We start from the raw sequence: 26,306 nt of genomic DNA on the forward strand, positions 1-26,306 counted from the left end.
GTCCCTCACTAACACTTTATTCCGGCTGAGATTTAAAACTGTCAGTGCTTGGGCCCCACCGAGATTCTAATTTACTTGCTTTGACTGTGGGGTCTGGGTGTTATACAGACTTAACTCCTCAGGTAGTGATACGGGCATCCATGCTGACAAGGTGAGAGGTGGGTAGAGTACCCGGGCCTCTTCACCACGTAAGACCACGGTGGGAGCTGGCACTCTTGGGGGGATTCCAAGTTTCTGGTCATTAAATGAAATGTTCAGCAATATAAGAACCAAGGATGCCACCATCACTGTTGTCAAGGCCCTAGAGTGGTGAAAAAGGCACCCTTGTTCCCTGTCTCCAGTCCGGCTCACCTACCTCAGTAAGGACTACAGGGGTGCTTTCCAAGGGTGGAGACACCCCACTCATACTCAGTTCCCTGTTACACTCTGCATTTGGGCCAATGAAGGGAGCATCTGTTGGGGTAACAGCTAACGTGTGTCCTTACCACATTCCAATGAGAGTTCAGGAGATAGGGAGGAGGGTGTGGAGAGGCAGGAAGAAACAGGTCTAACACTGAGCATCAGTGTCAGAGGAAGTTCTGGAAGACAGCACTATCTCCAGAAACTACTCACTCACCGGTTCTAAGGAGGGAGATGAAGAACACTTTGGAAGTACATTTACCCCTGATGGTCAGGACACACTGAGAACTTCCTGTCGAGCCTAGCCGTGAGGGCCCAGAGCATCACCTCCTCAGCGTGGAGACAGGCCTGGATTCAGCTCTAGTCCACCAACAATCAGCTGTATGTAACGGTCTATGGGGGGCTTTTCATTGGGCCCAAAGCCAGAGCACAGCCTCTGTCAACCTTTCCAAAAACACACGGTAAAGAGACCGCCACCGGGAACACTGTGGGTATTTTCCAAATGACACGTTCACAACAGAAGAAAGAGCCTCAAGTAGTCATACCTTGCTAATCTATACCACAGTTTTGAGAAAAGGTAATCAATATTTGATTTCACAATGTATTTTGATGTTTATCTTTGGGTCATATCTGATATTTAAAGAACTTTAAAAAAAAAAAAAACTATCCCATTCCTCCGTTCTGTCCCGTGCTATGCTTTTTCTTGTTACTTATAATTCAGGGCTGAATTTGATGTTGTAAATTTAATCCAATTGCCTCACCTTACAGATAAAGAAAGAAATGACTTGACCAAGTTCACACAGCTGTTTAACAGCAGGACAAAGCACTGAAGATGGACAGTCCCCCTACCTGATCTGAATGCCCTCATTCTCTGGAGGTCTGACTCCAGTTATTCAGTAAAACAGGCTACCAGGAGATAAACCCAAACACAGGGAGGAAGTAAACTATTAGGACACTTGTTTGGTTACATGCACACAGCTGTCTCAGGGTGAAGGGGTGGCAAAGAGGGGAACGAGCGCAGCCCTGCCTCCCAGACACACCCCAAGACCGACCCTCAGGAATGGCGCCATGCCGTCACTTCTCACACAGCTGACATTAACAGGTGCGACCACGATGGTGGCACTGGGTATTTGGTTCCTGAAAATTCTGTTATGCCTGTCAACCTCAGGAATAAATGCCATTTTAACTCGTCTGCCTTCCTCCTTCTGATAGGTACAAAGAAACAAAATGCACGTAACTAGACAGAAAGGTGTCCAGCAGGTGGTGAGTGACAGGAGTGCAGTCATCCTCCACCAAGGACCACGTTTAATTCTGGACGCATAAGGAAACCACGACAAGTGAGCTTGTTTCCTCAACTATAAGATGGGACGTCATCGTAACTTCCTCAGCTGCTCATATGAAGTACTGTGGAAGTATAGACTAATACTGCATGGCACAAAGCAAAAAGTGCTTTGCAAGGGAAGGGAGAGCACTAAGTATTAGGAAATTTCTGAATACCATAAAATTTAATTTTTTTACTATATCATGTCAAGGTGTGTTCTGGAGAAACCATTTTTCCAGTATTAAGAAAGATTATATAAAAAGAGGTTCAGTGGACAAATTATCAGGAAAACATTAGGTTTAAAAAGTTTTAAGAATCATTTTTAAACCTTAAAATTCCTCAGAGCTTTGAGTATTTTGTATACCGTGCCTCTCCAAGGTGGAAGGACAAGAGGGAAGCACTTCCCGACTTCCATGACGACCCAGCCCTCTTCAAATGGACCGAGATCTCAGTGGAGCAGTGTTCCACAGAACAAACCTTAGGAAGAAACACTCTTACTATATATTCTTCCTAGATTCCTGTTATTTGCTTGAATACAAAATTATAACACACTTTTGCTAGAAGAGGAATTTTTTCACATAAAAAAATGTTTATAAAACTTTTATAAGTTGTCTATTCCAGCTCTAAAATAACATGACTCCAAATCTGTAAAGGCCAGATCACTAACGTATCCTCCTTCCAAAGGATCATTATGAATACTTCATCATCAGGACAGAGAACAAACCCTTCAAGTTTTGCTTTGTCTCGGGTACAGACATCTGTCACAACAGACAGAAGCTCTTCCCTTGCTGGTCCAGGAACACAGTTTTCTTGCTCTATGGGCCGGCCAGAAGAAAGGGAAGACTTCTGCCATGTGTAATTTTATTGTTTATCTAACACTGAATCCCAAACAAAATTTTGTACCTGATTAATACAAAAGATCTTGAAAATAAGAGGCAGCAACCTGAGATGGAATTGGTATGAGAAAAACAGGGACACCTGAAACTAATATATCATATGTCAATTATTACTCAATAAAAAAAGAAAAACATGGTAACGTGCTTAAGTGGAAACATCAGCTAAAATATTGACAAGTGGCTGTAGAATTTCATCTAGTGCTGTCTATTTTTAAGGTGTTATATGAATGTTATAAAGGATCTGATAGAAACTGGTGGCAATGCAGCGAGTCCTACACCAGTTCTTGAATCTTCTGTCACAGCTGGGGGAATGACAAGGTTTGGCAAGACCATGGCATGGACCAAAACTGGTCAGTCTTCTGAGCAGTGGGTAAGAAAAATGGCTACAGATTACATCTAAGAGTTCATTTTACAACTCTTTACTAGAAGACACAAGCTGCAGGCACGCCTGGTGGTTTCTGTGATCCCAGAGCTGCCCCTCTGACCAAACGAGATTAAGATGCTCAAACTTGATCTACGCTACACCAGAGCCGGTCTCTTCTGGGGAGAGAACAGGTGCTTCATCTGTGGGCTGCGGGAGATGGCCATGTGAGGCAGGGAGGAGAAAGCTCCTTACTCACAGGCTGACAGTGAACAACACGGCACCTGCGAAAACATTTCGACACAGTGCGAAAACATTTTAGAGTGAGACCGCTCATACTTTCTTCCTCCTGTGGCTGTGATATCAAAAAATTCTCAAGTACTTCAACAAATTCCTGGTGCTTGCCATCTTCAGGTAGCTGACACTTTACAGCCCCAGTGTCCTGCAAAAGTGGCCGGAACAGCCCACCTACACCTTTATCTGATATGTTCATCCCTTCCCCCAACCTCTGGAGGAATAAGGCTACTTACAGGGAAACTCAGAGTCTCCAAAAGGAACAGATTCTAAGTCGCCCTGGTAAATAACGGTGTCGTCTGGCAGCTCTCAGAAACTGGCAAGGGACAGAGCCCGTCACTATCCCCCACTCGCCCACCTTCACACATCTTGCTGACAGACACAGACAGCAGCAGCGAGTTTGCACATAAGAACAAGTGAGGCAGAGGCAGAGCAGCGTGGACCTGCTGAGTGCCAGTGGTGGTGCTCTGCCTCCACCGGCACAGGCTCTGAAGGCCCTCTCAGTTCTCCCCAACTCAGCTTGCTTGCACGCCGTCAATTTCTGCTGCAGAGACTCAGACGTGACGCAGCTGCTCCAGGAACTCGTTTCACAGCACTGCATGTCAACACTGGGAATGGTTTCTAATCAATTTAAACTGCACACAGTACTTGAACAGAACAAGAAGTTTATTACTCCCACTCAGTAGTTCCGGGGGGCTTTGACGTTAAGTCATACATAATTCGAGAAATACCAGGAATCTTCTTAATCTCAGTGACCATCTTTAACACCACCTGTTATAAAACAAAGATTATAAATAGAAGAGTCAGGACCCACTGCATATCCAACAGACCTAGAGGGCTTGCATTTGCAACTTGAAATTAAGATGTGGTCTATTTTCACGCCTGTCCTCTATGTACAGGGGATAATCTCTGATTAATTTTATGTAGTGAACCTATTTTCTCCTCTGTAGATTTAAGGGACTTAACTCAGTACTACTCAAAGTGCAGCCTGCAAATAGGTGCCAGTCTGCAAATCGTATTTGTCACTGGTCTACAGCAAGTGTTTAGAACATTTACAGCAATCTGTCACTGCTGTACACCCAAGCATGTGACTTTGTGTGTGTAAGCCAATGCTTCACAAATTATCTGCGGCTTAAAGATACAACTCTGAGGCCACATAATGCACTGTAATAACCAACTGCCAAGTGTACAGGAGAGAGAGGCCTGGTCACTTGACTGAACAGAGATTTGGCAAATTTGAGCCTAAGGGAAAAGAGACTCTAAACCACATTCCCCATCCCAGCTATCTGGCTAGGACCAGAGCTTTGCATCAGAGCACTGGAACTAGTAGTCTTATTTTGATTTTCATTTGCTATTATGCAAATACACCTTTGGAACAGTCTGGTGGAGAGTTAACAAGAGAAGGAGATGGTAGGCAGAGCATTAAGCAATTCATGGGCGTCTGGTGATAATGCCATCAAATCTCATCTTTATGTCTAATAAACTCTTCTTCACCCCTAAGGTTTTCTTCTTTACTTGGAGAATACTATTTATAAGGTAGAGGCTGGCAAGATTAGACAAAATTATAGATTAGAGCTGGTTACTCTCCACATAATAATCAGACATCTAGAGGGGTACAACAAATTTAATACACTGTAGTAGAAAAAGGCCTTAAGCAATCAATTATGTGGAGATAAAAAAACAAGAGCCTATCTTATGAACAGAAAACCCACCCCAGAAATATCAACATTGTCATAGCCTGTTCCATTCACCATATTATAAGGTGTGTGTACATTACAAAACAATACACAAATTACCTCTACAGGGATCTCATTGCCAGGTGTTGCAGGTACGCCAGTCATGAAATCACTAGTAATAAACGTTCGAATAACCACAGATCTCTGGCATGAAGGCTGCTTCTGAAGTGGGTCCCGATCAAAATGTAATGGTGTCAAAATCACCGGCATCTGGCTGATCTTCCCAGCATACCCTGGAGAAAGGAAGTTAACACGTGGAACCGATCACCATGTTCATTTCAAGTAAATCCCCCCAGACAGCATCTAAGACCACATCCTTACACACACCAGTTAGGACTGTGGCCGCGTGCTGTGTTCAGGCCCTCTTGCAGCACTGTTAGTAAACTCAGTCACAGACACAAGTAACAGAATTTGATGACTACAGTGACGTGTCACAGTGATGTGAGATATAGAAAGAGTCAATTTCCACTGTCCATGGCAGTTATGTTCTATACTGTAGACACTGAATTGGCAAGTCCTGGGCTACTGGCCAGAGGGGAATTATAGGGTTAGGTTCTGAGCCTCTGGTCACAACATTTTCACCAACCGATCAATACACAACCTTGATATATGAGCGTTTCTGTTTAAAGACACCTTATTTAATATTTACTGTAGATTCATTAACATTGAACTCACAGCCAACAGCATTATAACTTGTATCTGAACGAATTCATATCTAACTCACATATTTTCTCCATAAGGCACATCATAGTCTCCCTGTGCTTAGGAACCTAGACAGCATCTCAGCACTATGCTTGGGGGACATTTTAAACAGTGAAATCATTCACAAAAATGCAAAAAATATGGCACTAAATAGACTACCAAAGGGACACCTGTTTACAGTAAGAGAGCTGAAACAAAAAGGCAAACAGTGCCTTGTTCAACCTCAGCTAGGAACGTGCAAGTTGGGCAAATTTTCTGCCACTCGGCATATGTCCACAAATGAACATGAAGGTGAATAAATTTTATATAGAAGGCAACATCATGGAACTATCCACAGAAATGAATAATAATAACGAAAGCATCTAAAAATTAAAAGTTGCATCCTCCTACTAGAAATCATGACACCAAGCTTCCACCCTCTAGTTAGAGCATGCAGTGATACACAAAATGAGCAACTTACCAGACTCCCTGAGAATGTTATGGGCCTCAAAATCAGCTTGGCGTAAAGTACTGAGCACCCCTGTTGTCAGGAAAGTGGGAGTAACATCTGTAGGAGGTTCCTTAACTGGTGGGCCAAATACATAGACAACTCTAGAAGGCAGAGGTGAAAATCAGAGACAAATTACATTTTAGCATGAGAAGCAAGGCACACAGAGTAACACTCTTTGTATTTCTTCTTAGGCCCCTCTCCTACCCTTCAAACCCCCACATGGGGAGGATACGATACAAGATTATAGAAGGGTCTATGGTCTGTGTACCTTCCTCAAAGAGATTCTCTGGAATACTAGTATCTCAGTGTGCAAAGGTATTGTGATTATCACAATCCCCTTTTCATATAATGTACTGGGTTGAAGAGTGTCCCCAAAACTTCATGTCCACCTGGAATCCTTGGGTCAAACAGTGTAATCAAGTTAAGATAAGGTCATAACGGACCAGGGTGGGCGTTAATCCAATGACTAGTGTCCTCCTAAGAAAAGGGAAATCTGCAAACACAGACACACAGAGGGGCAAGGGCCACGTGAAGATGGAGACAGAAATTAGAGTTATACTGCCACAAGCCAAGGATTGTCAGCAAACACCAGAAACTAGGAAGAGGCAGGAAGGACCCTCCCCTAGAACCTTCATAGAGAGCATGGCCTTGCCAATACCTTGATCTCAGATTTCCAGCCTCTAGAACATGAGAGAATAAATTTCTGTTGTTTTAAGCCTCCTAGTTTGTGATAATTTGTCATGGTAGCCCTAGGAAATTAATATACATAAGCCTGGGGAGACACTGAGATGAACAAACAAATAGGCTGTTTTATGACAAAACTCCAGAAACTGTAACATGCTAATATGCACAGGGAACCTCCAAGATGAGGCTACAGAGAATTTCCCAAACTTATTTGACCACTCAATCTTTTTTTTCACTTTGGGAAACACTAATCCCAAAGAAAGATTCTCATTTCTACCTTATTAAATATGTCACCAAAATAGAACTTGGTATCCCACCATTTCCTTCCAAAAGGAATGACTCACTACTGCTTTAAGTAAATGCCTATTTGAAAACTATGAAGATACACTGCAGGTGTTAATAAAAGTCTGGAACAGAGCCTGAGGAAACTGAGATCAGACCATCACAACTTCAGGGGAAGCTTACCACTGGGGTGGAGGATCTGTTCACAACCTTCACCCAGAAAACAAGAGGCGATCTACCTCTCCCCACTCCAACTCCAGCCAGCAGGCAACTGTCCCTTTTCCTTGGCCCTGTCAGTCTTTAGCAAAGAATCTGAGGTTCCCTTGGCAACTACCATGATGAAGTTCAATAATGTGTTTTCTTTTTTCTTAATATGTACTTGGAATAAAACTTACAGAAAAAAACGGCATCAGATCAAAACCACACTACCACCAACTACTTCACTGCTTCCTTCCAAACATACCCTAACAGGAAGAAGGCTTTTGTCCCATGCACACAAAGTAAACCACAGGTCTCCCAAACAATATAGTTCCTGGAGTTCACAAACGATTCTTAGAGGAGAAAGCAACTAGGCAAGAGACTGCCACCAACTCGCTCTCTTTGTCCTATTTCTTACAAACACGAGTGAGCACAGAACGCACAGGGACAGGCAGTCTCGACGCCGTACAGAACAGTAAAAGTGGAGCAGCCCTCTCTGTACAGACTCCACAGTGCACACTGGGGGGGGCAGGGGGGGGTGTCCTTGCAAAGATGGAAAATTTTTTTTTGTTTAAATTCCAATTCCCAAAAAGGACCCTGGCAAAGAAATTTAAAATTCACCAAGACTCTTTCAAGGGCTTGCTAGGTCTATATTTAAAAATCTAGATTTTTGTTTGTTGGTTGTTAGACTTTTTTATTTTGGGGGGGGAAGGAGGGTTGGGAAAGGAGGGAGAAACATATGGAAGGAAAAAAGAAAAGACAGGCAGAGAAACCAGCACATAAAAGGACAGAGATAAAATTTAAATAAGGGTGAGTGCCCTTTGGCAAAAGAAAAAGAGAGAGAGAGAGATGCAACTGTTATAGTTGTGAAATGAACATACTAATTACATAGTAAAAGCAGGAGAGGGAAAGGGAATTTTCTGTATGACCTATAAAGTCTATTTAGGTATCATCAGCATTCTTCAGACAATAAATTATGAACCATTATTTTAACCAAGACAATTATCTCCATTCAAAATAGGCAATTACAAATTTACCATTATTTATTAATAATTCACTTTTTTCAGTGTATTAAAGGTGCTCCTGGATTTGGGGGCCTTAGGTTCATCTGAGTAAGCCTCTCAATGGTCTTGTTTCCATCAGTAAAAACATGGCTTCCCTGTGACTCTGTCTCAAAGGCCACACCAGCAGGTAAGCAAAGAACTACACACACCCTGCCAGGTGATCACCAACAGGGAGGTTTCTAATTTCTGCAGCAAATTTGAGTAAACTGAAACCTCAAGTAATTCTTTTTAGTTGTTAACTACCTAATACCCATGAAGAAAATAGAAGAGAGTGAACAATTGTGAAATAAGAACATTTAATTAGCAATCTGGTATGAAACAAGTGAGATTTTTGAACTGTATATGGGACAATGCAATTATTACACAAAGATTATAAACCAGCTGTTGATATATCCAACAAGAAATTAATGTGCTAATTAAAGGAAAACTGGATCTGAAAAACTAAATTCAAAATAAATTATACATTTAATGTAGTTATTTTAATAATATCTGGCATATGCCTTTTTCTTTGATTTCCCTGGGATTATTATTAAATTAACCAAGTCCCTACTGGTAATTCTATAACCTGTACATGTTTTTTTTTTTAATCCTTATAGAATAAAACACGTTACCATAAAACCAATGGGCTAGCGTAAGCTGCTAATTTGGAAAACATGTTTCAACACTGGCCTTTAACATTTTATACTAAAAAAAAAATCTTTTCTATTTTTCCTTTAATAAAGAAAATCTTTTTAAAATAAGCAGATGACTGCATGGTGATCAAAGAACAAAACACCGGTATTATTAAATATCTGCTCAATGGTACCTAAGTGGATCCCTATATCTACACTTGAGCCTTTTGGTTTTGCAATAGTGGGAAGACCTTAAAAACACATCCTTCCGTTAACCTCATCCTCTGCCCCTGGAGAACACACCTGTTGATGTTGTGACACATGCGAGGTATAAGCCTCGCCAGGAAAAGAAGCGATTCCCAATCAGGCTCATCTTTACTGGAGATTCCACAAACGTAACTGTAGGAACGACAGTCCCCCTGAAGATAAAAATCCAACCGATAATTTTTAATGGTTTCATATAAGTCAAAAGACAGAGTGGAAAATATTTCATGCATCGTGACACCATTAATAGTAATTTTGTTTTGGTTTTTTGAACAAAAACATGTCTGAATAGAAGTATATGTGGATACTTCTCTAATGATAATAAAAAAATCCTACATTAAAATTCACATTAAATTCTATATAAATCACTTCAGACATAAACAAAGTGTCATGGTGATTTCAAGAATTTTTTCAACACATGCCAGAGGCCCACTGAGATTTCATTCCAAATACCGGCCCAACTGCGGAGGGGCAACACATGTAATTGGCAGCAAGAGCGCCCTCGTTTAAGTGGATAAAGGATTCTTAAGTTGGAGATAAAAATAATTTCAGGAATATTTACTTAGCAATTTCTTTAAAAATGAGCTTAAAAAGTTAATTTAAAAATATTAGTTAATAGAACTGGTAATAAGAGATTCTTTTTTCTTTCGTCCTGTTTAATCCAAGACATTTGCTTTTTTAAAAAAATCAAACTAAAAATCAATTTAAAAAGATTCACTAGATAACTACCTAACACCCAGTACACTGAGAATATGAGAATTCAGACTACATGAACGCTAATTTGATAGTGTCCATAAGTTTAAAATGTACATGCTCTTTACTCCAGGAAATGAGCTTATAGAAACACATGAGTAACTGCTTGAAGAAGTAAGATGTTACTTGCTGAAATGTCTGTAATAGTGAAAAACTGAAAATGGTTTGAATGTCCATTGTAGGGGAACGATTAAATAAATTATGGTATAACCATACACAGAACATAAGGCAGCAGTTAAGAATAATCTACGTGTAACGACGTGAAAAGATAAGAAGTTCATGATGTTCAGTTAAAAGAAAAAGGGTGGGGGGCCGGCCCCATGGCTTAGCGGTTAAGTGCACGCGCTCTGCTACTGGCGGCCCAGGTTCGGATCCCGGGCGTGCACCAACGCACCGCTTGCCCGGCCACGCTGAGGCAGCGTCCCACATACAGCAACTAGAAGGATGTGCAACTATGACATGCAACTATCTACTGGGGCTTTGGGGAAAAAAAGGAGGAGGACTGGCAATACATGTTAGCTCAGAGCCGGTCTTCCTCAGCAAAAAGAGGAGGATTGGCATGGATGTTAGCTCAGGGCTGATCTTCCTCACAAAAAAGAAAAAAAAAAAAAGAAAAAGGGTGACAAACAATGTGTGTCTATAATTCCCTTTATTTTCTTTTTAAACTAAACATTTCTAGAAGGACACACAATTGGAGAATGGGAATAGGAAGAATTACTTTTTATTATGTACTGCATTTTGATTTGTTTTTTACAAGTATGGTTTATTTTGGTATTTAGAAAATAAGCTTCATTGCTATACTAACCATGAATTATGATTTTTATCTGGGCTTCCAAGGGTCTCAGCTTCAAAAAGACTAGGATAAAGTTCGATATCTGACAAGAAAGAAACTTGCATTCTGACAAGAAGAGTAGTGGAACCTAAATAAGCTTCATTTCTAAAAAAGTCACTCACCCAACAAATTACCTCAAACATATCTTTGGGCACTAGTTCAATGTACTCCCTGCCCAGGAGGAGTCAGCATACAGAGTGGAAAGTTCTCTGTAACAGATCACTAGGGACCAGGAAAACTTTTAAGAATCAAATAACCTGTCTGCTCTGATTTTCATATAGTAGGGTAATATCCCTCTGTAGACATCTTAGCATGAATTTCAAAATCAATCTGTATATGATCAATGAAATAATCCAAACAAAACCAAAAGGAAGAAAATTATTTTTACAATTCCAGGCAGGGTTATTTCAATAGTGATTTAGAAGGGATATAAGTAGCTTACGCACATCACCTTTAAGAAGAGGGAAAGGGGACAAGAGTTCTGTCACCAGAACCGCTGGCCCTACTACTTCCATGAAATGAAATAGTTCAGTTTAATTTAGAAGTAACAATGAATTTTTATTGTCTTATTTATAGACAGAGCTACATGAATCCAGGAGGAGGAGGAATTTAAACTGATGGCTCAGATTCATGTATTTAAGAAAAAGAGTACACTTACTAGGTTTTAGATAAATAAACTCTATAACAGAGTTCATTTCTTCCCACACATAATTCTACTAACAGAAGCCATTACAAACACATAACCCAGTAACCGGCACTCACACCATTTTAAGTTGAATTACTGACACTCTTTCTCATTTTCATTTAACTGCAAAGTCTAAAAATCAAAAAAGAAACTTTCCTCTTCCGTACTCTCCCAAGCTTTTTTCCCCAGAAACTCACTTGAGGATCCTATAAGGTAAAGGAGAACTTAAAACAATCTATTTATGAATGGCATTTTAAAAGTGAGAACTATATGATCCTCACATGCTTTCACAACTGGAAAGACAGAACGATAAATGCAAAAAATGTTAGTTGTGCATATTCACAGCTAAGAGAGAGAGGACATGGTGAAGAGCAGAGAGCACTGGTTTAATACACAGGCTGAGACAAGACCTAAACGGTGTAACATGTTCATCTGGAGGCTTCTTGCAATTAAAGACTTCTAAAGCCACAGTACATTTCACACCAAGAAGGACAAATGAGGACATGACCTCCTGGCACCTGCCCTCAAGGCAGAAGCAAGCAAGCCAAGCCTATAGCAAATCAGCCTTTGAATTTTTACTTTTGTTTGGAGATGACATGTTCCAAAGCTACAAAATCTCAGCCTGAATATTTCACCCCATAAACATTCTACAAAATATTGCCTTTTACACATTTCTAAACTTGATACATACTTTCATATTTCATTTTCCTAAGTCATTCCTATTTCAATATTATTGGAAAGAGCCAGGTCAATGAATTCACACAGCTCACCTGCACACCCACAGTTTTGATTGGCAGCAGGAAGGCACTCAGCGAATGCAGACTGGTAATTTGCATCAGCTTCTCCTGATCCTCTTCTGTCGTGCAGGCTTTGACTCTCTGTAGCAGTGTATGCGGCTAAAAGGACCAAAGAGACATTTACATTTCCTGAGGTTTCAAGAGACAAGGTATCCACTCTTTTGGTATCTATTACTATCTTATGTATCTACACTTATTGGTTTATACGAATAGAACCTATCTGCTATTTCTCTTTGACTTGTGTGTGCTTTGTAGTATGTCAGAACTTCATTCCTGAGGGCTAGGGCTATGAGAAGTTAAATATCAGGATAAGAAATACAGATTAGATTTACATACATCGAGGATTTAATTCTGTCATCAGCAAGGGACACACCTCACATGAGTCAAAGCTTCTCCTTATCTCTAAGACTTTTTGCCATAAAGTCAATTTTGTCTGAAATGAATATATCTCTACCTACTTCCCTTTTTTTGGTTTATTTGCCTGGTATGTTTTTCCATTCTTTTACTTTCACTCTTTCTATCCCTAATAGACTGTGAACAGACTATAGTTAGATTTTACTGTGAACAGACTATAGTTAGATTTTACTTTTCAGTCTAGTTTGACAATCTGTCTTAACTAGAGCCATTAGTCCTTTTAATTAATTGTGGGTTAATGATATGGTTGGATGCCATTCCACCATTTTCTTCAGTAGTTTCTATTTGTTCCACTTTTTACATTTTTCTCCTTTCTTACATTCTTCTGAAATGACGATTTCTCCCAGCTCACTTATTTCCCCTTTACCGGTTTTGAAGCTAAACCCTCTATTTTTACTCTTTTAGCAGTTCTCCTGAAGTATTAACAGGGATACTTAAAAGAGATCAATCTCTCTGCCCTCCTGGCAAACAACACAACCATCTTTGAATGCTTTAACTCCAATCAATCTCCTTATGGCTTACGTGCTATTTTAGCCGTATATTGTTAGAATGTTTGTTTAACAAACACCAAAAATTAGAGATTTTTTTTTTTGTGTGAGGAAGATCAGCCCTGAGCTAACATCCATGCCAATCCTCCTCCTCCTGCTGAGGAAGACCGGCTCCGAGCCAACATCTATTGCCAATCCTCCTCCTTTTTTTCTCCCCAAAGCCCCAGCAGATAACTGCATGTCACAGTTGCACATCTCTCCAGCCGCTGCATGTGGGACGCGGCCTCAGCATGGCCGGAGAAGCAGTGTGGCGGTGCGCGCCCGGGATCCAAACCCGGGCCGCCAGCAGCAGAGTGCGCGCACTCAACCGCTAAGCCACGGGGCCGGCCCCAAGAGATTATTTTTATTATATAGTCTATGTTTGTTTCAATTTTACTCATTTGCCATTTTCTTTGCTTACCATTCCTTCTTGTATCTCAGACCTTTCTCCTGGGACCCTTTGCTTCACTAATGTCAGTCTTTTAAAACAGTGATTCTCAATGCTAGCTGCACACTCAAATTACTTGGTACGCTCAGGTCCCATCCCAGATTAAGTAAGAAACTCTAGGAGAGGCCCAAGCACAGCATACTTCAAAAGCTCCCCCGGGGGGGGCCGGTCCCATGGCTTAGCGGTTAAGTGCGCATGCTCCACTACTGCTGGCCCAGGTTCGGATCCCGGGCACGCACCAACTCACCACTTGTGGGGCCATGCTGAGGCGGCGTCCCACATACAGCGACTAGAAGGATGTGCAACTATAACATACAACTATCTACTGGGGCTTTGGGGAGAAAAAGGGGGGAAAAAAAGAGGAAGATTGGCAACAGACGTTAGCTCAGGGGCAGTCTTCCTCAGCAAAAAGAGGAGGATGGCATAGATGTTAGCTCAGGGCTGATCTTCCTCACACAAAAAAAGAAACCTCTCCCAGATGACGCTAATACACAGCCAGGGTTGAGAACCACTTCTTTAGCTCCTTAAGTAACGGACTGCTTGTAGTAAATTCTGTTTATCTGAAAATGTCTTTATTTTGCACTAGTTCTCAGAAGACAGTTTATCTGTTCACTATTGTTCACAATTATTTTCTCTTGGCACTTGAAGTCTCCTCGCTTTTACTGCTGCATTCCAGTGTAACGACCTTTCCTGTGCAGGGTCTTCAGTCCCTTCTCTGCAGCTGCTTGGTCTCTGGCAGTCTGCAGTTTTGCCAAGTCCACCTACTGGGTGTCACACTCTTGTCCTTTATCCTGATGGGACGTGTGACATTTCCTGAATCTGAGGCATGGTGTCCTTCTCCACTGTGAAGAAACTCAAATCCTTTTGTCTATTATCTCCTTCTGGACATGTGTTAAACTTGATCCTCTCATTCTATCTTAACCTCTTCTATTCATATTTTCTCTGTGATGCCTTGTTATGATTTCTACATAATTTCTTAACGTCTGTCTTTGAGTTCACTAATTCTCTTTTTGGCTGTTTTTATTATTTTCATTTCTAGAACTCAATTTTTTTCAAAGCCATCTAGTCATTTTTTGTGTGTGTGAGGAAGACCAGCCCTGAGCTAACATCCGATGCCAAGCCTCCTTTTTTTTTTGCTGAGGAAGACTGGCCCTGGGCTAACATCCATGCCCCATCTTCCCCTACTTTATATGGGAAGCCACCACAGCATGGCTTAACAAGCTTGTGTGTCGGTGCGCACCCGGGATCCGAACTGGCAGACCCCGAGGCTGCCACAGCGGAGCGTGCACACTTAACCACTTGCGCCACCGGGCCGGCCCCCGCCTAGTCATTTTTGACAGTAAGAATAAGGTACATGATAAGAGACTACCAACTGCTTCTTTTAATTCTATGTACGTCACGTTGTCTGTCTGCTAATTCCAGGATCTGAAGTGTCTGACGGTCTTGTTTGGCTAGTTGTTTCCACAAGCTCTCATTCATGGTAACTTACTTCTATACATATTTTGTAATTTTTTATTGTAAGCACATATTTGCTGGAATGCTATCTGGGAATTTTTGAGGCTTGGTCAAAGATACTCCAAAGAGAATTCACATTTCTTCTTGCCTGACAACTGGAAGTACTACCAACCAAGGTCCACTTTAAATTAGAATTCTTAGCTTGTGGTTTTTCAGACCACACAGATTAATGAATTTTGGCACCAATGTACAGAAGGACTGGGAGACTTTTCCACTCATCCTCAATTTGGACCGAAAATGGTTTCCCTTACTTTCTTGCAATACGTATGAAGTATTTTCAAGCACTCTTTCATATCTAGCATTTTTAGGACCTCAGGGTACCCAAACTGCTGTATGGCTGGAAAGCGGGGTCTGCATTTAAGAGTCACTGTAGAATATTTACTTCATAGTCATTTCAAAAGTTAAATTACCTGAATTTTCAAATAATGAAACCCTAACGAATTCATTGTATATACTGGAGTACAAGAATCCATTCAATTCCTCATAGCTATTAGCTGTGTCTGTTTAAAGCTCCTATAATATACAAATTCAATGCAAATTATTACCTTTTTAACACTTGCAGAAAAATCAGCTACTATTTTCAAAATATTATTGGTTTCAGGAAAGTCCTTACAAATATAAGGTTCTTCAGCACATATTACTCTGATTGCCAGACCAGGACCTAAACAGAAGAGTAACAATGATATTTAATATAAATTTTATATTTAATGTAAAAATTTAATATAAAAATGGCACTATTCACAAAATATAAAATCCTTCCAAAAATTGAAATTCATCTGCCATTTTAAGTTCTTTCCAGTTTTATTGAGATAATTTACATTATAACTATTACAATAATAACTACTGTAAGTTTTTTAAAGTGTTTCATTTCAAATGTAACTATTTTCCCATCCAACTCATCATTTTGTTTTTTCAGTGAGGAAGATCAGCCCTGAGGTAACATCTGCCAATCTTCCTCTTTTTTTTTGCTGAGGAAGACTGGCCCTGGGCTAATATCTGTGCCCATCTTCCTCCACTTTATATGGGACGCTGCCACAGCATGACTGGACAAGCGGTGCGTCGGTACGCGCCCAGGATCCGAACCCCTGGCCACCGCAGCAGAGCGTGCACACTTAACCGCTACGCCACTGGGCCAGCCCCCAACTCATCATTTTTTAGAATGCTTCAATTCTCTTTACATCAATGATTTCTATTCTCCTATTTTTGATAGTCCATGTATTAAGTGTCACAAAATTCTCCAATAAATATTTTTAACTCACAATATATGTGCCACCCTATTTAAAACTTTTTATTAAGGGAATTTTCAAACACACACAAAAGTAAAAAGGACAGCATAACGAACCACCTCATTAATCACAGCTCAGGTTCAAGTACCAATCTAAGTTTAGGAGGAAGAGTATGCTATTTAAAAAAAAAAAACAAAAAATTCAGGGGGCCGGTGCCGTGGCCGAGCAGTTCAAGCTCGGCACACTCTGCTTTGGCAGCCCAGGTTTGCAGGTTTGGATCCCAGGCACAGACTTACACCACTCATCAGCCACACTGTGGCAGTGACCCACATACAAAATAGAGAAAGACTGGCAACAGATGTCAGCTCAGGGCAAATCTTCCTCAGGAAAAAAAAAAAAGATCAAACACATAACAAAAGCGGGTTTAATCCCAAAAGATGCGAACTGGTACTTCTATTTCACCAAATACTTAAAAGGGTAAAAGCACAAAGTATGCATGGATATAAGAAAATGGATTCTGCTGCTTTACTGTAATAACAGAAAATGTTAAAATCTTTAGAATAAACAGCTTATTTAAGATTGGTAAGATTATCTTGATAAAAAACAGTTTTAAAGCAGCAAAATTCTTTTTGCCAATGAAAGCTTACATAATAGAAAACCTAACACATAAAATAGACTTTAAAAAACTCCGGTGAATCTAACTGAAATGACAACCACGGACACAGGACCGCTTGGCCCCCTCCATTACATTCACACACAATCCTCTGCCAACACACAGGGTACGGACTGCACACCTTAAATCACTAGACATGAAGTTTACGGATATAAATAGTGCTGATCACCATGGTTACAACTCTGTCACACTATTCATGGAGGCAATATAGTAGTGGAGGGTACAAGCTCTGAGGTGAGATGACTGGGGCTAGAATCCTGGCCCCAAAGCTCACCTGCGTAACTTTTGGCAACTTAGCCTCTGTCCCTAAATGTCCTCAAACTGTAAAACAGGATAACAATAGTTTCTGTTGTGAGGATCAAACAAGACAATATGTGTAAAATATTTAGCAGAATGCCTAGCACATACTAGCACTCAAAAAATGCTAACTATTACTATGTTTTTAATTTAATTAGAATATTTCCTCAACTCATCACCTAACGAGTATTATAGAGAGCTAGAAACTGAGGTACAAGATTTGTCCAAGCTCAACAACTCATCACAAAAACGCTCAGTTTAAGACTAAGTTAAGACTCTCAGGGGGCCAGCCCGGTGGCGCAAGCGGTTAAGTGCTCGAGCTCTGCTTCGGCAGCCTGGGGTTCGTGGGTTTGGTTCCTGGGCGTGCACCAATGCACTGCTTGTCACACCATGCTGTGGCAGCGGCCCATATAAAGTAGAGGAAGATGGGCACAGATGTTAGCTCAGGGCCAATCTTCCTTGGCAAGAAAAGAGGAGGATCAGCATCGGATGTTAGCTCAGGGCTGATCCTCCCCACAAAAAAAAAACCTCAATCCTAACTTCAAATAAATACCACCTTTAATTATTTTTCTATATGATAGCAAATGATAATCTAAACTGAGTATTTTTTATTTGTTCATGAATTAGTTACATACAGCATTGTGCAAGAAGTGGTTCATCCATTCATAAGAGTCAGCCATGGGCTAAGGATTCAGAGAGTAGAGTTTTAACCCTGTCTTCCATGGAATATATCATAGTATAGTAGAAAGAACATGCAAACCCTAGCTCTAACACCAATAACTGTGTGGCAACGTGATTAAAATCTCTCTATGCCTTGCTTTTCTAATCTGATGGCAACATTATATGCCAGATCACAGGGATGGTGTAATATTTAAGTATAAATACAATGGAAAATGAGTATTTAATAAAATGAAGTAAACATAGTAGGTACTAGAAAGAACTTGTTTATGCACTCCCCACCCTTCCTTTCTCTCAAGTTATACATTTTCTGAGAAAACAAATTATTTCAAAATTGTCTGAACTGATTTTTCTTCACCATGAAGGTATAATGACAAATCAACCAATTCAATTCTATTTTTTACCTGGAAACGGATGCCTAGAAACTATCTCTTCTGGAAGTCCAAGTTCTCTGCCTAAAATTCTTACTTCATCTTTATGAAAATCTTTCAGAGGTTCTATTACTTTCCCCTACAGGAGGAAAAAAGACAATTAATACAAATTAGTAACCAAAATGACAGAAAACAAAGAGTAACAAATTACTGGCTCTTCCTGCTGTCTTTTACCTTAGACTAAAAAATCATGTTTTAAAACTTCAACTTTAAGTATTTCCTCCTATGTGCTTATAAGCAATTAGATGAGTATTTCAGTAATCTTATTTCTCTTTGAAACACATTTTAAACATAAACCTTTTAAGTATAAATCAGAGAAAACCTACTCACCATCTCTGATCTAGTTCTTAATAGAATAGAAGGCAATTAGAAAACATCATACTAGTGTATCAAAATTAACTCTCCAAATAATACCATCAAGAAAGTGAAAAGAAAATCCACAGAAGGCACATCATATATCTGATAAAGGATGTGTAATCAGAATACATAAGAACACTTATAATTCAATAATAAAAAGGTAAATAAGCCAATTAAAAAATGGGCAAAAGATCTGAATAGATATTTCTCCAAAGAAGATATACAAATGCCCAGTAAGCACACGAAAAGATGCTCAACATCATTAGCTATTAGGGAAATGCAAATCAAAACCACTTCACATCCACTGAGATGCTTAAAGAGAGACAGATAATTCACACCCATTAGGATGGCTACCATCAAAAAAACAAAATAACAAGTGTTGGCAAGGTGCAAAGAAATTGGAACCCCTGTGCATTGTTGGTGGGATTGTAATATGGTGTAATTGCTACGGAAACAATAAGCAGTTCCTTCAAAAGATTAAAAATACAACTACCATATGATCCAGCAATCCCACTTCTTAGTATATAGCCAAAAGAATTGAAAGTAGGGTCTCCAAGAGATATTTGCAAATCCATGTTCATAGCAGCACAATTCACAACAGCCAAAAAGTAGAACTAACCCAAATGTCAATCTATGGATAAATGGATAAACAAAATGTGTATATACATACAAGAGAATATTATTCAGCCTTAAAAAGGAAGGAAATCCTGTCACACGCTACAACATGGATGAACCTTGAGGACCTACACTAAGTGAAATAAGCCAGTCACAGAAAGACAAATAGTGTATGATTTTACTTCTATGAGGTATGTGAAGGAGTCACATTCATAGAAACAGAAAGTAGAACGGTGGTTGCCAGGGGCTGGGGACAGGGAGAAAAGGGTAGCTGCTGTTCAGTGGGTACAGAGCTTCAGTTTTGCAAGATAAAAGAGTTATGGAGATGTGTTTCACAACAATGCAAATATACTTAACACACTGAACCATGCACTTTATAAGTGGTTAAGGGAGGGAGGGCAAGGAGGCTTTATGGGAGAGTTCTCATGAGCTTCTACCTCTTCTCTCAGCTTCCTGATAAGCTCTGTGTCATTGTGATGGGTTTTGATGAGCTCAGCTTTGCCACTTGCAACCAGGGATGCACTTTCAATTAGATCAGGCCGTAAAGTACCTTGGGCAAGGAAAACCTCCTCTGGTTTCAGGTTCATTTCTCCAATTACTTCATTGGCAATCTATAACCAACAGAGTAAAACAGCCTTTTAAGAGATGAATCCTTAAAGACAACAAAATTTTATACTTTCAGCTAAATTCCTCAGAGTCCGTTTGCAATACTGACCAAGAGATGAAATCCACCAATTTCCAAAATGAACTCCTTTAAGAACATATGCTTTAACATGATTCAAAAAGGTATGTGAACATTCCCTTCAAGAGCCTGGAAACTAGCCACTGAAATACCCAAAGAAGTAAAGTCTATTATCAACTGAAAATACCCATTCTTAAACAGTTCAAACAATAGCCTGGCAACATAAGTATACATGTTTCTTAAAATATAAAACAGTTTCCACTGGTCAGTAATAATAGCTATATACAGTAAAATTCTTAGCCAAGAAAACAAGTACATACTAAAATTCACATCAAAAATAGTACACACTGGAGGCCAGCCCTGTGGCCTAGTGGTTAAGTTAGGTGTGCTCTGCTTCAGCGGCACGGGTTTGGCTCCCAGGCACAGACCTACACCACTCGTGGCCATGCTGGCGTGGCAACCCACGTATAAAATGGAGGAAGATGGGCACAGATGTTAGTTCAGGGCCAATATTCCTCACCAAAAAAAAAAAAAAATAGTACACACTGAGGACATTAAAAAGGTACCTTAACAAAAGTATCGCCAATGATTTTTCTTTTCTCCTCAGGACTTGTAGTCATATTTAATGTTTTGCTAATTCTTTTTCTTGGAGTTTTGTCTTCATCTGATATTGGCAGAGTTGTTGTTCCATTGTAAAAAGAATGAGCAGCATTTATCACTGGGGAAGAGAAGAGAAGCATGTTTTAAACTAATATTTACAATTTTTAAAAATCTTCTAACAGGTCAAACTACAGCAAGAAAACCTAGATGGATCTTTTGATCTGCCCTTAATTTGCCTATATTTTCCAGAACTACCAATAAACCATGACTAACAATTCCAGACGCAGGCACTCATTAACTTGTTCTTTTGAGAATCCTGTGGCATTTACCGATCCACAGCTACAACCTCATAAATTATGCCGATTGCTTTCCCTCTCTTCTCTGCTCCACCACAGCAACAAGCAAACACCGCAGCAAGAAGCTCAGCCCCAAGGAAGTGGACAGCAGTGGTTCATACACCAGAACTGAAGCCCTCAGAACTGTACACTGACTCGTCTCTTCAAAAACTGACGGTTATGAACCCATACTTAGCAATCCTTGGCTGTCCTTTTATATTTAAGAACAAGGTATTTAAAAACTGACTGAGATCTCTAATCCTAACCCTAACTGGTGCACCTCACCATAAGATGACAAAGCAGCTGGCTCTTTCCTGGAGGACCACGAGTGAATCTGCAGGTCTTTCTCTTAGGCTGGTCAGTGACCCCAGAGAAGACACCTCCAACCTCCTACCTATCAGCATTCTGGTAGTTGAACAAAGGAAGCGGCAGGACAGAGAGAGTCACCATTCAGTACAGAGATTTTTACTTAATCCTGCTGTTTTTAATGTAAAAGCTTACTACCACCTTCACCTATGCCTGGTATTGATACGCCCAGTCCAAAGCCTCTCCCGTTTAGCCTCTCTAGAGAATAAACCCAAAGTCTTCTGATGGGGTGGGAGAGCAGCAGTTTGTTCCTGTGTTAAGCAAAAAGACCTGCTTCTCAGATTTTCAACCAATTCGTTTTAGGCTCACCCAGAGAACCATGCCCACAAGGAAGACAATGCTCCCAGTTCCTAAGCCTCCCCAGAAGTCTTGCTCTCTGTTGGCTTCCTCCCCTAAGCCCCCACCTCAACGTTTGGAGTCCTCCATTCTACTATGTCAGGTACTAGAGACAGATGTAGGTTTTTGTGGGGCCGAAATTTTTATAATGTGGAGGCCCCCTTCCAGATAAAGAATAACAAGTTAGGTAATTCAAAAATCACAATACTGGGGCTGGCCCTGTGGCTTAACGGTTAAGTACTGGCGGCCCGGGTTCGGATCCGGGCGTGCACCGACGCACTGCTTGTCAGGCCATGTTGAGGCGGTGTCCCACATACAGCAACTAGAAGGATGTGCAACTATGACATACAACTATCTACTGGGGTTTTGGGGAGAAAAGGGGGAAAAAAAGGAGGAAGATTGGCAAGAGATGTTAGCTCAGGGACAGTCTTCCTCAGCAAAAAGAGAGGATTGGCATGGATGTTAGCTCAGGGCTGATCTTCCTCACCGAAAAAAAAAAAAAAAATCACAGTACTAAGATGGCGAACATGAACTTAACTATACACAGAAATGATTGCAAATCATGCATATACCACTTAACCCAAACTACAGGTATCCCCAACTCAACTTTTTCTTAGCCTAATCCCCAAATGCCTGCACCCCTCTAACACCACCCAATAGAGAGGTCAGAGTGAAAAGAAACTGAACTTAAGTAACCACAAATTATTAAGTATCTTACTTGCAAGTTTCATAAAAATATATGACCATGTGAAGACACTAAGGTCCCTCCCAGCATTTTGGAAAAGGCTAGGCTAGTGAGGGGTCCTGAAACTGAAGCTGTATTAGCTTATCAGAAAAAATTCACACTATCCATCTGCTTTCTACCTTCCAACGTTTTGCTGCAACCATCAGACTGCTATCACCTCCTCTACTCCTGGTCCAGTGGCATCACACTTGCTTTATGCCTGTACTGTTATTTGAATGAAGTTTCAAAAGAAAGAAATAGACTGGTCTTCATTTCATGTTTAACCACAAATCTTCATTTTATATTCAACCTTTTGGCATCAATTCTAATTAATTCAATAATCTGTATGGTTCGTATCATTAAACTACTGACTTGATTTCACTATAACTATTGATTACACCTTGTTTTTACAAAATTTAGAAGATATTCACAAATGTAAATGCAGTTAAGGCCTAAGAAGTTTACTAATGGCCTTAAAAAAAGAAGTGACTAAAGACTCTTCACTCCTCTGTATAAGCCTTTCTGTTTGTGAAATAATCTGCACATCCCTACCTGTTGTAGGAAGGCTTGGATATTCTCATGCATAAATAATATTATAGGTGGGGAAAGATAACTTAAGAGAGAGATGAGTAGAAGGGAACAGAATGGTAGCTGGAAAATGGTACCTTATTGATCTATATATAACATTAGGAGTAATCAACAGATTTAAAATTTATACTGTGACTCCTCATGAACCAGAAGTAATTACAATGTAAAAATAAAACCCATCTTCAACTGTGAGCTCTTTGGGAAAACTACTTGGTTACGGCAATGTGCTCACTTAAACCATAAGGCTAGATGTGATTATGCAAGTCCTGACGCGTAAATTAACTTTTCTGGGGTTCATCAATACCTTTGACCTGAATTCCAAGCTTTCTGAGGGCCTCTTCTACAGACTGGCTTTCCCGTTTTCTCATAAAGCCATTATCAATGTGCACAGCAATCACCTGATCTTGGTTCAAAGCACGATTCAGCAAAGCTGTACAAACTGTGGAGTCTACTCCACCACTGAGTAAAACCTACAGGGTGAGATGAAAAGAAAAATCAAACTAAGTACGATAAGCAAGAAGAAAACAAAAACTATCAGGTTAAATCATTACCTAAAAACATCGTTTGTATCAAGGTATGTATGCTAACTGAAAAAGCACTCTGCAACAGCACAACTCACAAAGCACATGATAGCCCAGAAACATTTGGGGGCTGCTGGGGAAGCCAGCGCTGAGTTCTAACATTACTGACGTAAACTTGTAGACTTCCCGATATAAACTGCTTACCAAAACTTTTGATGTGCCCACTCTCTCTCTGATCTCTCGAATGCACTCAAGTTCTCTGTTCTGCACAGTGAAGGTCCCACTGCACCCAGCTATATCATAGAGGAAATTCTTCAGTATTACTTTCCCATTTTCTGTGAGGCCAACTTCAGGGTGGAACTGCGCTCCGTATAATTTTTTAGATTCATTTGCTATACCTTTATAGAGAAAATAATCACAAATTTAAAATTTTTCATGTTGAAAAGACTCAACCAGTACCCACAGTAATTCCTCACAATTTCTTCCTCTGTAAATGTGAAAACTGATAGGAATTAGTGGATTTTTAGCTAAAGAAAAAAACACAAAATACAAGTAAAAACTACATTGCCATAAACTTTCTTTTTAAGGGTCTTTATGTAGTAACTAATGCACTATATGACAGTGAACTAAGTCCTACAGAGACAACTTCACAGTCCCCTCCCTCTCCACTCAGGTTACTTCAATTATCTTCTCTATTTAATTCAATAACTCAATTTTGGTTCTTGGTCCCATGCGGCTTTCAACTGCAATGTGCAGCTACCAATTTTCTATATTAGAAGAATCTCGTATCTTAGATCTGTCAGAATATTCTAAGCGTTTCTTTCTTGCATACTATTATCCATAACTATAGCTTCACTGACTTGACTACTACGGTTCTGAGAAATTACTGATTATCTACTAAGCAGCAGATGTTGGCTAGATGTTTTACATGTGCAAGTATTACCTCTGTCTCTGGCTCTGAGATATCAAGACCTGCCTGAACCGGCAGCTAGCTGAGCAGTTAAACCAGGCCTGCCAGGCTCCCACACTAACTCTTCTTCTACTACACCAGGGACCTCACGCTTTCTTTACTTGGCTTCTAGGACACCGCTCTCTTGTTTCATTTCTTATTTCACTGTCTGCTCCTCTGAATCTTCTTTGTTGGTTCCTCCTCATCTTATCCATCTCTACGTATCAAAGTCATCCAGTAGTCAGCAATTAAATCTCCTCTCTATACATTATGAGTGAGCTGAAACTCTCATGACCTTAAATTTTACCCATACATTGGTACACCCCCAAATTTATACCTCCAGTCCAGTTTTCTCTTCAACAGCCCTGACTCATAAATACAACTGCCTACTCACACCTGCATTTCAAGGTTTAACAAGGCATCTTGAATTTAACATGCAAACCCAAACACCTGCATTCTTTCCCGTCAGGTAAATAGAAACTTCATCCTTCTGGTTACTCAGGCCAAAAAACTGGGGAGTTAAAACTCGATTCTACTCTCTCTTTCCCACTCCATGTACAATCCAATAGCAAATCCTGTCTCTCCCTTTTACTTTTAGACAGTAAAAAGTTTAGGCTTTGTGGGGCACATACATACAGTCCCTGTCTTTTATTACAACCCTTTAATAATGTAGAAATCATTCTTAGTTCCTGGACATGCAAAAACAGGCTTCAGGCTGGGTTTGACCCACAGGTCAGTTTGCCAATCCTGAGTCAGAGAAGCGTCCTGAGGGCTTAGTCTGGGGTTCTGCAGGCATCCGAGATACATGCCTATATTTACCTAAGAAGGGCAGAGAAAAGAGCAATTATGAATATAGCATGCTAGAAAGACAGACAGTTCTCAAATGTTTCCTCAGTTCTAACAGCTATATTTTATGTCTGAAAAACTTACACTAGAAAGAACATTTTAAAAAGTATTTTAGAGCAAACCAGTAAGTGACTTCTAGACAATCTTTCTAATATTAAATTCCCTTCATAAATTAATAGTTGAGCCTATGACATTCACAATATCTTTAAAAAATAAGAAAAATCAAGAACAGTACCTCATATAGAAACAAAGGCTTAGACTCTCCAGATAAACTTTTAAAAATGAAATCTGCAAAAGTTTTAGAATTTTCACCTGCTACAATGTTCCCAGAACGTGCCACAACCTTGAATCCATCAGCAACTTTGTCTACACTATCTCCATGGGTAAGCAAAACAATTTCTTCCTTCTGAAGGCCCCTAAACATACAAAAAAAAAAACACAATACACAAATATCTTAATTAAAGACACGATTAATGGATTCTTTTGCTCTTTTCCCCTAGCTTTATTGAGATATAACTGACATATAACATGGTGTACGTCGAAGGAGTACAACATGATTTGATATACACATATATATTGTGAAATGATTACCACAATAAGGATGGTTAACACATCCATCATCTCACACAGTTAACATTTTTTTATGTGGTGAGAACATTTAAGATCTCCTCTCTTAGCAACTTGCAAGTACACAAGCCACTGCAGTCACTATGTTGTACACTAGATCCCCAGAACTTACTCCTCTTATAATTAGAGGTCTGTTCTTTCACTTCAGATATACTAGCTTGTCATATGTGTAGATTAAGAAA

General features: G+C 40.0%; 1 protein-coding gene across 2 annotated transcripts in view; it reads right to left on the minus strand.

Annotated features, from left to right (window-relative positions):
* Positions 1-3,919: 3,919 nt before the first annotated feature.
* Positions 3,920-26,306, minus strand: part of GMPS (guanine monophosphate synthase) — a 52,123-nt gene continuing 29,736 nt past the window's right edge. For both annotated transcript variants that reach the window (XM_058550436.1, XM_058550445.1), the window contains exons 5-16: positions 25,810-25,913; positions 23,907-24,100; positions 23,486-23,651; positions 20,799-20,950; positions 19,988-20,161; positions 18,552-18,657; positions 15,819-15,934; positions 12,343-12,468; positions 9,342-9,457; positions 6,170-6,300; positions 5,068-5,240; positions 3,920-4,042 (exon numbers count right to left, since the gene is read on the minus strand). In XM_058550436.1, the coding sequence (XP_058406419.1) occupies positions 3,941-4,042; positions 5,068-5,240; positions 6,170-6,300; positions 9,342-9,457; positions 12,343-12,468; positions 15,819-15,934; positions 18,552-18,657; positions 19,988-20,161; positions 20,799-20,950; positions 23,486-23,651; positions 23,907-24,100; positions 25,810-25,913 (1,660 nt within the window). In that variant the 3' untranslated portion in view covers positions 3,920-3,940. The remainder of the gene's footprint in view (positions 4,043-5,067; positions 5,241-6,169; positions 6,301-9,341; positions 9,458-12,342; positions 12,469-15,818; positions 15,935-18,551; positions 18,658-19,987; positions 20,162-20,798; positions 20,951-23,485; positions 23,652-23,906; positions 24,101-25,809; positions 25,914-26,306) is intronic.

Source organism: Diceros bicornis, chromosome 2, assembly GCF_020826845.1.
Source record: "Diceros bicornis minor isolate mBicDic1 chromosome 2, mDicBic1.mat.cur, whole genome shotgun sequence".
NCBI classification, from domain to species: domain Eukaryota; kingdom Metazoa; phylum Chordata; class Mammalia; order Perissodactyla; family Rhinocerotidae; genus Diceros; species Diceros bicornis.